General features: G+C 47.6%; 1 protein-coding gene across 3 annotated transcripts in view; it reads right to left on the reverse strand.

The window, feature by feature from the left end:
- The window catches only part of GMDS (GDP-mannose 4,6-dehydratase), a 485,716-nt gene that overhangs the window by 401,270 nt on the left and 70,243 nt on the right, over positions 1-14,203 (reverse strand). For 2 of the 3 annotated variants that reach the window (XM_027128223.1, XM_027128224.1), the window contains exon 2: positions 4,506-4,550. The exons of the other annotated variant lie outside the window; for it this stretch is intronic. In XM_027128223.1, coding sequence (XP_026984024.1) covers positions 4,506-4,550 — 45 coding nt within the window. The remainder of the gene's footprint in view (positions 1-4,505; positions 4,551-14,203) is intronic. 3 annotated transcript variants of the gene reach the window in all.

Genomic DNA, 14,203 nt, shown 5'->3' on the forward strand with positions numbered 1-14,203 from the left:
TGTGCCACCCGCCAGTCCTGTAAGACTAAGCTCCACAGGCCCACAGAGCTCCTCTGGACTGCTGTCCACGTGCGTCTCACCTGACCTTGGTGGCGACCTTGGGGACACGTGCACTCATCATCTAAGTCTCCGAGAGGCCGCGGAGCCAGCAAGTGGCGGGAAAGGATAGGACGCAGTCCAGCAACCAGCTCAGGGGCTGCCTCGCCACCGCGAGCTGGATGGCCTCGCTCACCTCCCTGCTCCGAGCGGCCTGACACGGTACAAAGGAGAATTAACCCTCTGCATTTCAACAATGTGTAGAATTAAATCCATAAAGCCATAAAGATGGTTTTCTATAAACGCTGAGAATTCTTGGCTCTCCTCATCATGAGATGATACCTACAGACATTCTATAAATAATGAACACATGTTAGATCCATTCTCTTTATCTTTATGCCCCCCCCCCATGTTTAATCTGGAGCAAAATTCAAGAAACCAGCAGCATTAAAAACTTTAAACCTTGAAAGGGTCTCCCTTCTCAGTGAGGAGTGGACCCGGGATGAAGCAATCCATCTTTCTTACGTTACATTGTTCACTCAGTACATGATCAGACGGGACCTCCCTGACGGTCCAGTGGTTAAGGCTCGTGCTCCCCATGCAGGGGGCAAGGGTCCGATCCCTGGTCAGGGAGCTAAGATCCCGCATGTCGCGTGGCATGGCCAAAAAATGAAGTAGTCCTATGCCTTGACGTGGATGACGTTCATAATATATCGTGAATTGGAAAAAAAAAAAAAAAAGAACATGATCAGATGCACGGATTTCAGAGGACACATTAGGTGACCAGGCCCCGCAGCTTCAGAAATCTAAGGTGTGTGGTCAGACGAGGCATTTAAGCATAACCAGTTAACCTGTAACATGTGAGGCGCCCTTCCAAGGCGCACGCAAGCGTCTCCCTCTGCTTCAAGGTTAGCCAGGCTCTTCGTACCTTTACTTTGCTGCTTTGACTAACTGCACCAGGTCACCTCCACGCACAGGCGTGTGTTCACCTTCGCTGCCCCATCGTTCGTCACTCCCCAGCCAACCTGGCTCTGCTCCTCAACCTGCTTCCCTGCAGCTGACTGTCCACGGGGTCCACGCCCCCACCCCACCCCACCCCGTGCTCATCACGAAGGCTGACCTCACCCCTGCCGGCCAGGGAAGCCTGCCCCTTTCTTATGCAGGAAGATCTCAGCCTCAGGGTCAAGCCTGCCCTCAGAATCTGCAGCTCTTCCTCCTAGTGTTCATTTGTTCCCAGCGACACTTTGCTACCCCAAAGTATGTTGTTTCCAGTTATTTCTGGTCCACAAAGACTAGATCCAAAATAATATGAGAGCTCAGGGAACCAAGGTACCCCAAATTAAGATACCTTAAGAAATGCTGTTCAGCTTCACCTTGGCATTAAAAGAGCTCATTTGAACCTCTAGTTGCAGTGGTTCTCACACCACAGGACCCGGGAAAGCAGCCACCGCGACAGCTGGGGGCTGTTAGAAAGGCCGGTCTAAGGCCCCGGACTCAGCCACCTCGTCTTCGGTGGGGCCCGGGCGGCTCTGAGGCTGAACGCTGGGAAGCCCTGACTCAGAAGGAGGTGCTCGCCCAGAATTGCTGACGTTGGCCCTCTGGGTTCAGATGTGGACAGGGGCGTCCCCTCTCATCTCACGGGAGGCAATTTTCTAACCCTGTTATTTATTTTGCTCGTGTTCTGGAGCAACCAGGGGCTGCTGATGGTAATTCTGGAATTTGTGCAATGCAGCCTCTTCGAAAAATGACTCTCACATCTACTTTGACCTAAACGCCAAAAGATAAAAGCCTGTGCTATCATCAGATCCCAGTTAATAAACTGACCCTCCAATTACCTCAATCTCTTAAAAGTGAAGACAGCAGCCTAGGAAAACTGAAGACAGGACAGATAAACACCCTCTCACGGCCCCCATTCCTACAAAACTCACACTCCCCTGTGCTCCAAGGAGGAATCACTTCCGGTCATGCCATGCAGCTCCGAACCTTCCACCTGTACTGCAGGGAGTATTTCCTTCTGCCCTCTCCTCTCTTGCCAATCACTGTTTCAATGACTCATCCCTCCCCCGAACTGTGATTTGCCGAGTGGGCCTTCTATGGTCTTTATCAGAATCCAACCTGCTCTTACAGTTTCAGATGCCAGCGGAAGAAAACAGCCGAAGCGCAGCTGGCTGGCCTAGATTCTGATTTATTCCTGAGTCTCTGGTCCACTCAGGAGCATGACGACCCGTCTTCAGGGGGCCGGCGATTCCTGAACAGGCCGCCTACATGGAGCTCTGCCTCCTGGGCACGCCATCCTCCGGGCCCTCCCCAGGAACACTGACATCGCCATCCTGATGCCTGAGGAAGCTGACCGCCTACCGCGTCCAGACAGACCCCCGTCCCCATTCCTCCCGGGCGCCTCACACCTGCTCGCCGGCTCCCTCTCCCTTGGGGCCAGCCACATCCGCATCCGATGCCTCAGTGCCCCGCGTCCACTTCGAAAGTGCATCTCAGGACCCACCCAGCTTGAGCACTCCTGCTGACACACCGCCTCTCTCTTCCCGAGCTGCGGGGACTGTGGGGGGCTCAGGACGCACCAGCCAGGGCATGGTGTCTGGGCACACTGCATATTTTAAGCTGAACGAGTCTGCGAAAATGACAGAAGCGCGAAGGTCACCCTGACTTTCCCCTCACCCTTCTCCCCTGAAGCAGCCAGGTGGGAGGTGCCCTCCCCACACCTGGAGGAAAGGAGCATCTTCACGTCCCAAGACAAGGGGATGCTGGGAAGAATCCCACCCAACAGACCTGGCTGAGCCACGCCCAGTCCTACACTTACTGCAGACCCCTGGACCTCATTTCTCCACCACTGTCCCGCCTCACCTAACCTAACACACAAGTACTCGGGCTTACCCGCCTCTTCGGATCCTCATTTTCTCAGGAAGCCTCCCATGTCACAGAAAACTTACATTAAATACATCTGTATGCTTTCAGTTTAATTTTCAGACCCAGCCAGGGACCCTTAAGAGGGTCGAGGAGAATGTTCTCCTCCTCTACACTAAACTAACAAAGACAAATAAACAGGAGAAACTTCTGCTATTTTTTCAAACTCCGTCAGCTTAAAATATTCACGTGCCAAGGGGCCGTGTTTGGGGGTCAGATGTCCTGACCCATCACCATCACTCAGGTAGCTCCTTCTCTTGGCTCGCTCGGTACACAGCCAAATCACTCACCCCGCTCCAGCCTCCAAACGACTCTTAGCCTGTTCCAACATCTGAAACAAGATAAGTACGTCTCTCTCACAAACCTTTCCTTTTAGAATTATTAAAGCATCAAGTTAGTCCAGCCTGAATAAATATCAGTCTTCACCTAAAACCAATACTTCTATTCTACACGTAACTCTAAAATCCTCTGCTCTGCAGAATATGAATTGATTGCTCAATTATTATAGGAATCTATGTAAATGAACATATGTGTACATGCCTATTTCCATAGTTACATTTGCCTTTTTTTGATATCATTACAAGATGTAGAAGTAGCCATTATTAGATAAAGGCACAGAAGGTCTAATCATATCTGCTATTAATCAAAGTCTAAAAGTCAAAGTTCACAGAAAAGATCATGCATCACAGTAAGAAAACTAGGTTCCTGTCCTTCAAATCCTGTTGGTGCTTAAATGCCAAATTCCTTGCTATTGTTTTTGCATTTGTCCACGGTGCGCATTTTTTAAACAATGTACCTGCGACTGGAAAAAACATGGCGTCCAAAATTATTAAGGTAAACACCCCCCAAATCAGGCCAGAGAACATGTGCCACTGCGTAGGCTTCTGTCTTCTGAGGAGCACAGAGATTTCTAGAGATGTGCACATCCGAAAACAGTTCTTATAAAGTGTAAGATGTACATGCTAAGATACATCCATTTAATATGTAAAACCCTTGTTTCTTTCAAGGAAAGCAGAAAACGTGTAAGGAGCAGGACGAGAAGGAGAAAAGGACGACAAGGGCAAGAGCAGCAAACGCAGAAGCTCCAGCTTGCACGAAGTTCTGGCTGCCGACTGGAAAGCAAGCACCTCCAAGTGTCAACTTTGCACGCAGCCTTGCCAGGGCAGCTTAGTTTTTACTGCTCTGTGCAATTTCCGAATTAAGTGACTTTGCCGTGAGTGGGACTTTTTTATGTAACACATGACATCATAAATTAACCCTAAGGACGGTACAGCGTTCAGCCCACCTGGTTGCTGGTTTAGCTGAGAACGCGGGAAGCGTGCAAAGCAGGGAAACAGCAAGAATGGGGGGCGGGGGGCTGCCAGCGCGCCAGCAGATAAACAGCACAATGAGCTGGCGCTGTAACCAGCCAAGAGGCACATTCTTCCCCTGATTTGGACTTGTTATCAGAGCTTCCGTGGAAACACACACAGAAGGACAGCAGAGAGGAAGCGGGAGGCCACGGTGTCCGCGGTATCCCGTCGGCCTGTGCCGGCTCATAGGGGACTCACCTCGTAGCCCTTCTCCAGCAGGAACTCGGCCAAGTAGGAGCCGTCCTGGAAGACAAGGAACATCAACAACGGTCAGACCCATCGTGGCCAAGACCAGGGGTTTTGAAAACAGCATTCAGAGGCTCTAGGAACTTAAATAAGGCTCATGGCAACCGACATGAAAATAATTCAGACAACATCCGACATAAACACGGAGTGGTGCTGTGCCGTCCACTAAGCCTCCCATAGACGGGCGTTCGTCTGTGCCCACAGGAGCGTGGGAAGGCGTTGGCATCACCACGTGCACAGGGAAAGAAACTGAAATCCAGGGACACATGGGGCAACAGGGAGAACAGGAAGCTTCAAAAGCTGATGGATCTGCTTTAGGTCTTGCCGCTTACTAGCCCTGTGAAACACGCAACACGTGTGCGGCCAAGCAGAAGGGCTTGGTGCTCCTGGGACATAAAACAGGAATCTATTTCTGGGGGTGCTGTACAGAAGGAGACGCTGGAGCAGGGATGAGACAGGAGCTGCGGGGCCTGGGGAGAAGGCAGGGCGAGTGCGGGGAGGAGGCTGAGAGCACAGCGGTGTTGACACCACTGGAAAGAGCTGCCACGGGGAGAGGAGGAGGTGTGGGCCCTCAGGGGAGGCCCTCCAGGCACTGGTGGCCTTGGCTTCGAGCCCAAGGGTCTGGAAAGTCACCTCAGAAAGGGTTTGGGGTTTGAAGGTGGGTTGGGGGCGGGCCGTAGACATGATGGCGTTGGTGTTAGCCCTGAATACACGTGCAAGCGCATGCGCACGTGGAGTTCAGTAAAAGCGAGGTGCTTACTTTTTATGAAATAATGGGAACTTCATTTGTACGCATCTTAAATCATGCAGTTAATCTCTACGTTAAGATGACGGTGTCTGACTAAACACAGAGATTCTCAGCTCATTTTTAAAAATTCTTTAAAAATGTCTAGGTGAGGGTGGAGGTTCTAGGTAAAATACCTCATGCTCCACTTTTAGGGAAAGAAAGTGTGAGAGCCATCTAATTAAACTGTTAAGAGGCCACGAGGCACAAAATCAGGGTTCTAGAGATACGGCAGAACATCACCAGCCCTGCTCAGAAAATGAGCTGGGTGGCTATTTCACAATCAATCCTGTACCTGCCCTTCTGCTTTCAGCCTGGGCAAGTCCCCTCTATCCCATCCAGACTTAACATAAAAACGAGAGGCTCCAACTACTGGAAACTTGTGTGCTCAAAACTGGTTGGGAATATTTGGATTTTCTTTGGTTTCCTCAGTTTGTAAAAGCTTAAAATATCCCTTTGAGCTCCAAACGTTCCTACCAGATATTCCGGGAAAAAGAAAAAGAAAGCAGGTTTTATTCCTATCATTGCCTGACTCAGAGCTGGAACTGGAGACACCCTATGGGTCCTGAAGATGAGAGGGCTGCCGCGAGGGCGCTTGCTGCGCTAACGCAGAAGTCACGCGTGAATCCAGGCAGGATGACAAGGCGAGGGCAACAAGGGATACATTTTGTGGTTCATCAAAACCCCCGTCAAATTTTCTTCTGACGTGTTGACATAACTATTCTGGTTTACAGACTCACGTGGAGAAGAAGAGAAATGGTCTGGCACACTCCTTTTCCTCTCAATCTCAGGATACATGCACAACTGTGTGGCTTTACACACCCAACATGCAAAGTAAGCCAGATAAGAGAGCTGAACAGTTCACACCCCGACAAGCCAGGTCCATCTACAGGGCCATCAGAAACCTGAGGATAATCAATAGTCCTATAATTAATTCTGAAAACAGCTTAACAGAAAAAGCATTTACAACAATAATAATAATGTTACAGTAGGTCGGACAGCCCTAGAAAGTACATTTTGTTTTGCTCTTGGTGGTGGTGGTGTCACTCTGAAGCAGGCAACACTGCACTTTTCACAGTTTTACTTTTTCTCTTGGAATAAAAAGTTAAAATGCTCTGTGCTCCACCACCGTTGCCGAGAATGTTTAAAAACAAGAAGGCAGAGGTGAGACCGTGGGGAGGGGCTGTGACTATTCAGAGGCTGATGTGAAACAGGCCTGCCCAGGGCTGAGCCCTGTCAATAGGTCTTGCTCTTCTCACCCAGGCCCTCCTCAAACTTTCCAGCCAGGCTGGAACATTCTGCCCCAGCAGTGGCACCTGCTTCCTCCTCACTTCCTTGCCAGGTCTCCCAAGTGATAGGGCCGGCCGCACAATGTGGGAACCGCGGCAGCGCGAGGCCCCTGGCCCCCCCGTCCCCGGCCCCCAGACCCCTGCACCGAAGCCCCTCTAGGAGGACGGGCTGGTCGCACAGCACCTCCCCCAGATGGAAAACCACAACGTCACGGCAACTGAGAGCCACAGCCAACACGACATCTGACTCTCGACTCCTGGAACCCGAGGAGCTGACGGCCTAAATGTCCGACTCACGACGAACACAACTCATCTGGGACCGACTCCAGCCTGGGCTCAGGCCTCGTGACAGGGGACGCCTTCACTGGAGAGCCAGCACCCCAACCGGGACTCTTTTCAATTCGGTTTTGCACATGGTTATGAAGACAGTCTCCATTTCACATTAAACGTTGTACAGCTGGAAGTAAGCACCACAGCTTTAACACTTTCAAGACACAGAAATATTTTCTGTCTTATTCTTCCAGGAACTCACCGGGAAGGCAGGCAGCCCCTTGGCACGGGAGTTAGGGAGGCCCGTGGAGGTTAGGGGCCCGCCTGGTGGCACCCACGAGAGGGGAAGCCAGGACTAGAACCCGGGGCTCCCACGACTGTGCCCTGGGAAACCACTTCCTCCACCTGGGGCCCACCAGCGCGTGTCAGAGCCCCACAAAGCAATAAAAAGACCATGAGAGACTCGTTTTAAACCAAATTGATTTAGTCACTTTGCATGACAGGGTATCTCACAGATTAAACAGTCCTTCTGGTTTTAACCAAGTGACCCAAATGCAGAAGGTCCTGTAACTTTAGGACAGCCCAGAGCTCGGGGGGGAGGCAGGACACAGGGCCGGGGCCTTCTCCAGCCTCATGTGGGCGCCGCTGCCTCTTGGAAGCAGTGTCTGGAGGTGGACTTGGGATGTAGGTTTCAGGCTGTCGAGCCAGGCGGCAGGGCCACTGCCAAGGGTCCCAAACGGGAGGATTCCGGCGTGCCTGGTGCCTGCAGCCCCCGTCCTTGTGCTTCACCTTTCATGTAATGTTCCAGATACACACCTATACAATTCACAGTAATTCCAGAAGCTGAATCCTATCTTGACTATAAGATAAAAATTACCTAAAATTTCACATCTATAAAAAGCTGAAGGCAGTGCAGAAAGTTTCCCCCTTCTCCCGAAGGCCACAGAAGGCTGAAACAGCCCTGACCGAGCCTCATCCCCACCCATGTCCATACACGTATGGCCTCATACCCACCCATGTCCTCAAACGTATGGCCACCTACCTTCCAGCAGAGAGGAGAGAGCATTCCTCTTCTCTCTCCACACATGGACTCACTGCTAGCCCACAGGACAAGTGAAAAGGACAGCTTCTCAGATGCAGCTTGAGAACCCGGCCCCTCTGAGCTGCGCCTAAATCAGACTATGTTTCTGCCGAAGCACCGTTGGGCAGCTTCTTTGAAGAGGGTAAGATAATGAGCAGTGCTGGGCTGAAGAGACCAGGCCTCTAGTAAAATGAATTCCCTTGTTTAGATCACCTCAAGCACTGGGAAGTACAATACCACCCCTGTAAGGAGAGAAAGCACTCGTCCACACTGCCTGCCACACGCTTTAAGTCTATGCGCCCTAATTACTCTAAAATAAGCATTTTCACCTAATTGCAATTACAATATCAAAGTAATCTGTACCTCCAATGAGAGAAGTACAGACACCTCAAAGATTAACAGAAGATGCTGCTTTGAATTAGAATGAAGACTTCAGATGGGAAGATTAGCCACCGCAGTGCCAAGATTCCAGAGGCAGAATGCACGGGAAAAGTATTTTCACCTGGCTCACACTTGTAGCACAAAGCACTGGATAAAATCTCTGTCACACTCACAGAACTCAAAAGACCACAGGGATTATTAATTCCACTGTCTCATTTTGCAGCTCAGGAAACTGAGACTAAAAACATCAAATGTTTAGTGTCCAGTCACACAGTTAGGAGGTAGCAGAATGTGAAAAAAAAAAAAAAAAAAAAGGAAAGAAAGTAAGAAAAGTGAAAACAGATCTCTCGGGCTTCCCTGGTGGCGCAGTGGTTGAGGGTCCGCCTGCCGATGCAGGGGACACGGGTTCGTGCCCCGGTCCGGGAATATCCCACATGCCGCGGAGCAGCTAGGCCCGTGAGCCATGGCCACTGAGCCTGCGCGTCCGGAGCCCGTGCTCCGCAATGGGAGAGGCCACAGCAGTGAGAGGCCCGCATAACGCAAAAAAACAAACAAACAAACAAACAAAAAACCCCAGATCTCTCAGATCTCAGAATTTTTAACTAAAAACTACTGTGAAAAGAGCTAAAACGAATAGACTGGACTCATGTGTACAGTTGCGAACCAGAGGGAAGAACGAGAACAGAGCCAGCAAGTGTCAGGAGAGGGAGCAGTAACTGGCTGGCTGGACACAAGGACGCCATCCATGTGCAAAACATATAAATAACCTCGCCTCCTGTAGTCTTTAAAGCTGAAGATTATTTCCCCATAAAAGTTGAGGTCGCCCCCAACCCCCAAGAACTGCCTTTCACTCCCTTTGATTTACCTCCCGGTAGAAGGAGTGATCAACAACCCCTGCATAGCAAAGACTGATGGATACTCCTTTCTAACCACCCCTTCCTGCAGACCCCCTCCTGGGGAAAGAGCCCCCAAGGAGGTGCTCAGCGGCTGCACACACACCTCACACGCGCACATGGCACAGGGATAAGTGACACTGGCTCTGCTGCAAACCAGGACCTCCCAGGAAATTGTGATGAGCTGAAGCTTAAAGGCAACATTTTAGAAAGAGGCTGGATACCCCCCATCAGACTACACATTGCTCTACCATTGCCCTGATATCTTTCCCCAAAGTATTTTCAAAATGTTTCTAATGTTAATTTCAAATTAACATTCAATTTCAAAAGATTCTAATGTTAAGTCTTATGGCCAACTGTAAACTAAAAATAAAATATCATAGAGAGAAGAAATGAACTAAAAGGTTAATTTTAGAAAATATTTTTTTTCAGTTTGCTAGGTTAAAAAATGCTGGTTTTCTTTTCATTTTTTGATTAGTATAAAGACTGAAAAGGTTTTTGTGTTTATGACTGTGTGTACTATTTCTTCTGGGAATTACTTATTCTTATCTTTTGTATTTCTTATACATTTTTCTAGTAGGCTGTATTTCTCCAATTGGTTTTTTCTTCTAAGCATCTAGAACATATATAAAATTGACTCATTTTTATCTCCTAAAAGCCACTCAGAAACTATTTGGAAACAGGTTAGCAGATTTTTAGTGGTAGAACTCCCATGATAACCTGGTTTAAAATCCACGTTCCTTTCAAACTGCAAATGATTATTGTAAACTCTTAGTTTAATGAGCAAAGAAGAACGAAAACACCAAAACCTGAACTCCAGGGACATCTGCACAACCCAGCACTTGTAGCACCACCGACCTCATCACAGCAAAACACATTTCTGTGATTTAGGCAAGTGCTGTAAGAAAAGTGGGATTAGAGGGAAGAGCTGCTAATAAGGTACACAAAGATAACTTCTAATTACACTCTTAGAAGAAGGACAACACACACATTCCAACACCGTCCCAGAGACGTTTAAAAACCCTCAAAAGTAAACCCTAAGGCATTCATCAAGCGCATACGCGTGTGCGGGTGTATGTAACGCAGCTGCATCAAGCATGAGCCTGGCCACCTCCACACGGATACAAGTGCCCCCAGGGAACGGCCTCCTGCCCACATTCTCGCCTCTTTAAAACGGAAGCTCCTTCAGTTGGAACCCCTGTGCTTTTTCTCTCTCCCACTCTCCCTTTCTTGACACTCATGCTAAAATTTCTACCCTTCAGAGAGAAACAAAAGTCCTCACGTGACCTGGAATTACTACAAATGATGATGATAATAGTATTAAAAACAAGAGTAAGCACTTATTTAGTGCTCAGGCTATGTCAGCCACGCTCTCAGTGCTTTACGATCATTCACTTTTCAATCTTCACAGTAACCCTATGTAGTTAGCACTATTATCTCTATTTCACAAAAGAGCAAACTGAAGTGAACTGAGACCAAGTAACCTGCCCGATGTCCCAGCTAGTAAACAGAGCAAGGACCTGCACCACGTGTACATTTCTAATGATTCATATGGCAATCTGCTCCACTAATAGGATCGATCACTCCATAATGACGGGCCTACAGATGTTTTAACATAAAATTTGGTCTCTATAGAATTTATTAACAAAGCAAAGTGTCACAGATTAGTGAGTTTCAAACATTCCCTTGGCCATAGGTGTCAGGGAATAGAGGGCAGAAAGGAAGGAAGAGATTTAGCCCCTGCACTCTTGCTCTGAGAATATCTGGGAAGCCAGGCACTTCCTGGCCGAGATAGGCTTAGACTTCGACGCTGGTTTCACACGGATCAGCATACCCACATGTGGACAGGACAAGAAGAGCAGCCAGGTAACCGGCACAGCTAAGCAAAGTGCTCTGCTGCCAGGGAGCACCGGCAGATGCATGAGCCACGGACAGAGGCAGGGCTGGGGGAGAAAAGGAAAGCAAGGAACTACTTCCCCAGCACCTCGTCCACACTGGATGGCACGGCGCCCTGGGGAAATCAATCACCACCCTCGCGCATGAAATCAAGGTGGGAAAAACAGAGGAAATACAAGAAGTATATCCCTGTCAAAACCCTTTTAAAGATCTGCTAACTGACCAGTCCAGTGCTGCTGTGAATGACTCCTTTCAAGTTTAGAACAATATACTCACTGAAAGTTTGTATAACTCAGGGCTCCAAATACATTGATAAAGACTTGTTCAGATCTAGAGAGAAGTTAATAATAAATTACCAGTAAACTTCGTGCTTAAAATAATCTCTTTGTAGTAAATACACACATGAATTAAAACTGTCCAAAAATGGAAAATAGAGCTTCTCTTTCTTTTTCCCTTTCCCATTATCTCTCAAAGTGACAGTCCACACAATTAATTAAAGGCTGTTTCTTTGCAAAGTACATACTTGCATAGTTCTAATCGTCCAAATGATGCATAGAGGAAATGATTTTTTGCAGGTACTCTAAAACAGAGCTGCACTTTCTCCAGGGTTCAAGGCCATGCTTAATGAAAAACTTTAAACCTGGAAGAAAAAAATGCAGTACTGAAAAGAGAAGAAATATTAAATTTTAGTATTTACCTGATTTATTAGCATTTCCTTGTGCCTGTCTTTGTAGAGTTTGTGCCCTGGCTAATGGAGAAAGACAAAGCAAATGCTCTTTTGTTGACCGACTTTAAAAAGGTCCTAAGAATAACAAAAAGACACACAGATACTGATGACTGTATCTTTCTCCATTCTACTGCACATTCGGTTGTTACTTCAGTTCACTGTTGGTGACAAGTAGAGCCTATTTGCAAATATTCTTGCTCTTTTTAACCCAATTTCTTTCAGGGATATAAACAGTTAAGACCATTCCTATCACAGGCACACGCCATGACAGAAATGTCAGTTATGGGCACCCTGAGCCATTTCAGACCTGATCTGCAACAATGGAGTCCCCACCAAGCTGGAGACTTTGTAAATCACAGAAGAAAGATACAAAATGAGAGCTGTGATTTGTATAAGTTAAAGTCACTGAAAGACAGATGAAATTCAAGCATATGCACACAGGTGTCCATGGAGAAGTCTGTAAGCATCTACCCAGAAAGCTGCGTATCATCAAACTAATAAAGCTGGCGCTCAGAGCAGGGGACAGGTAAAGAATGGAGTTTCTGCAGGCAGGTTCACCCGCAAAACACGATTCTGGGGCCCAGGGAATCGCGGTGTTTATTGTTGGGTTGTGCTGTGTTATGCACGAAGGTTCTGCCACTCAAGAGAAGGTATCGAAAAACACTTTGGGGGAAAATCCCACATCGAAGAGCATGGGCCGCCACCTTGCTGACAGCAGCCTCTCCAGTCCCTGCCCCATAGGCCGCACAGCCTGGGCGCGTTCCCCCCAGCGTAGCGCAGCACAGCGCCTATGACAGCGGAACTTCTGCAGGCTCACCCTTTTGGCTGTTTTCATCTCGTCATTGTGCCCTCTTTCACCAACAGCAATGGGGCTTAGCTCCTACTCAACCATGACCTTTTGTCTTCAAGGAGCTTCAAAGTTGTATTTTTTAATGTGCATGCAGTATAAGGACATGTCAACCATGTACTTCTTCAATCTCGACTTAACAGGACAGCAGGAAAACAGGATCCACACTCGACTCTACTGAAGACCAGAGTCTTGTAAGGGTGTTGACGGGTGGGGGTGGTCCTTCAGGTGAGAAATGATGTCCACGTCCATAGGGACTGTATAGTACTCCCCATCCTGGTCTCAGGAGCACCCAGCTCCAAATTCCCAACCTTGCCAGGGGCTCAGACTGAAAGCCCGGTGTCCCTAATTCTGTCCAACCAGATCCATCCACCTGTGGTCTAGGCTTGTAATACTGACAAGCCACACAGTGGTTTGCTTCTCAGCTATTCCCTCCCCTAATACGCATGACTTAGTCAGGATACTTGACTACGTTTGGTAGATCCGGATCATCCATTTAGAAAAACTGAGTATTTTTTTTTTTCTATCAAAACACCAGGCTTAAAATTCAGGTAAGTTATCACCTTACACTACACCTTTTAGTAGATATAGCTAACGCAATCTTACTTACTGCACATATGTTCCTCAAAGTATTTATTATTTCTATCAAATGAATAACATCTTACATTTCTCTAATTCTTTATGGTTGCTAAGTTCTCTAAGATATTTCTCCCATTTATATCCCACAACATCCTGGTGAGATAGCTGATATTATCCCCATTTTTCCAGATCAGATCACAGATTAGAAAGCTTAAATCCTTTACTCAAGGTCATAGAGCTAGTGAGAACTTGGCAGAAGATGAAACCAATTTGTCTAGTCCTAACTACAGTGTTATTTCCATATTACTTCTCCTTCAATCAAAATAAAAATGTTTCAATCAAAACAAGATACCACAGAAGTTTTTTAAAGCTTTTCAATTAACTAATAAATGTATATAAAAACTCATATAAAGTTTAGTAAAAAAATTTTTTTAAATAAGTATCATCAATTACTTTTGTAATAATCCATTATTAAGAATGATTGCGGGCTTCCCTGGTGGCGCAGTGGTTGAGAGTCCGCCTGCTGATGCAGGGGACACGGGTTCGTGCCCCGGTCCGGGAGGATCCCACATGCCGCGGAGCGGCTGGGCCCGTGAGCCATGGCTGCTGAGCCTGCGCGTCAGGAGCCTGTGCTCCGCAACGGGAGAGGCCACAACAGTGAGAGGCCTGCGTACCGCAAAAAAAAACAAAAACAAAAACAAAAAAACACTGCTCTTGATATATAGGATAGTTGTTAAAGAGAACAGAACCTAAGAGTTCTTACCACAAAGGAAAAAAAATTTTTTTGTATGTATATGAAATGATGGATGTTCACTAAACTTACTCTGGCAATCATTTCACAACATACGTGAGTCAAGCCATTCTGCTGCACACCTAAAACTTACACAGTGCTGTGTGTCAATT

The sequence above is a fragment of the Aethalodelphis obliquidens genome, unplaced genomic scaffold (genome assembly GCF_003676395.1).
Source record: "Aethalodelphis obliquidens isolate GAN/ISIS:26980383/991018 unplaced genomic scaffold, ASM367639v1 scaffold34, whole genome shotgun sequence".
Taxonomy (NCBI): Eukaryota; Metazoa; Chordata; class Mammalia; order Artiodactyla; family Delphinidae; genus Aethalodelphis; species Aethalodelphis obliquidens.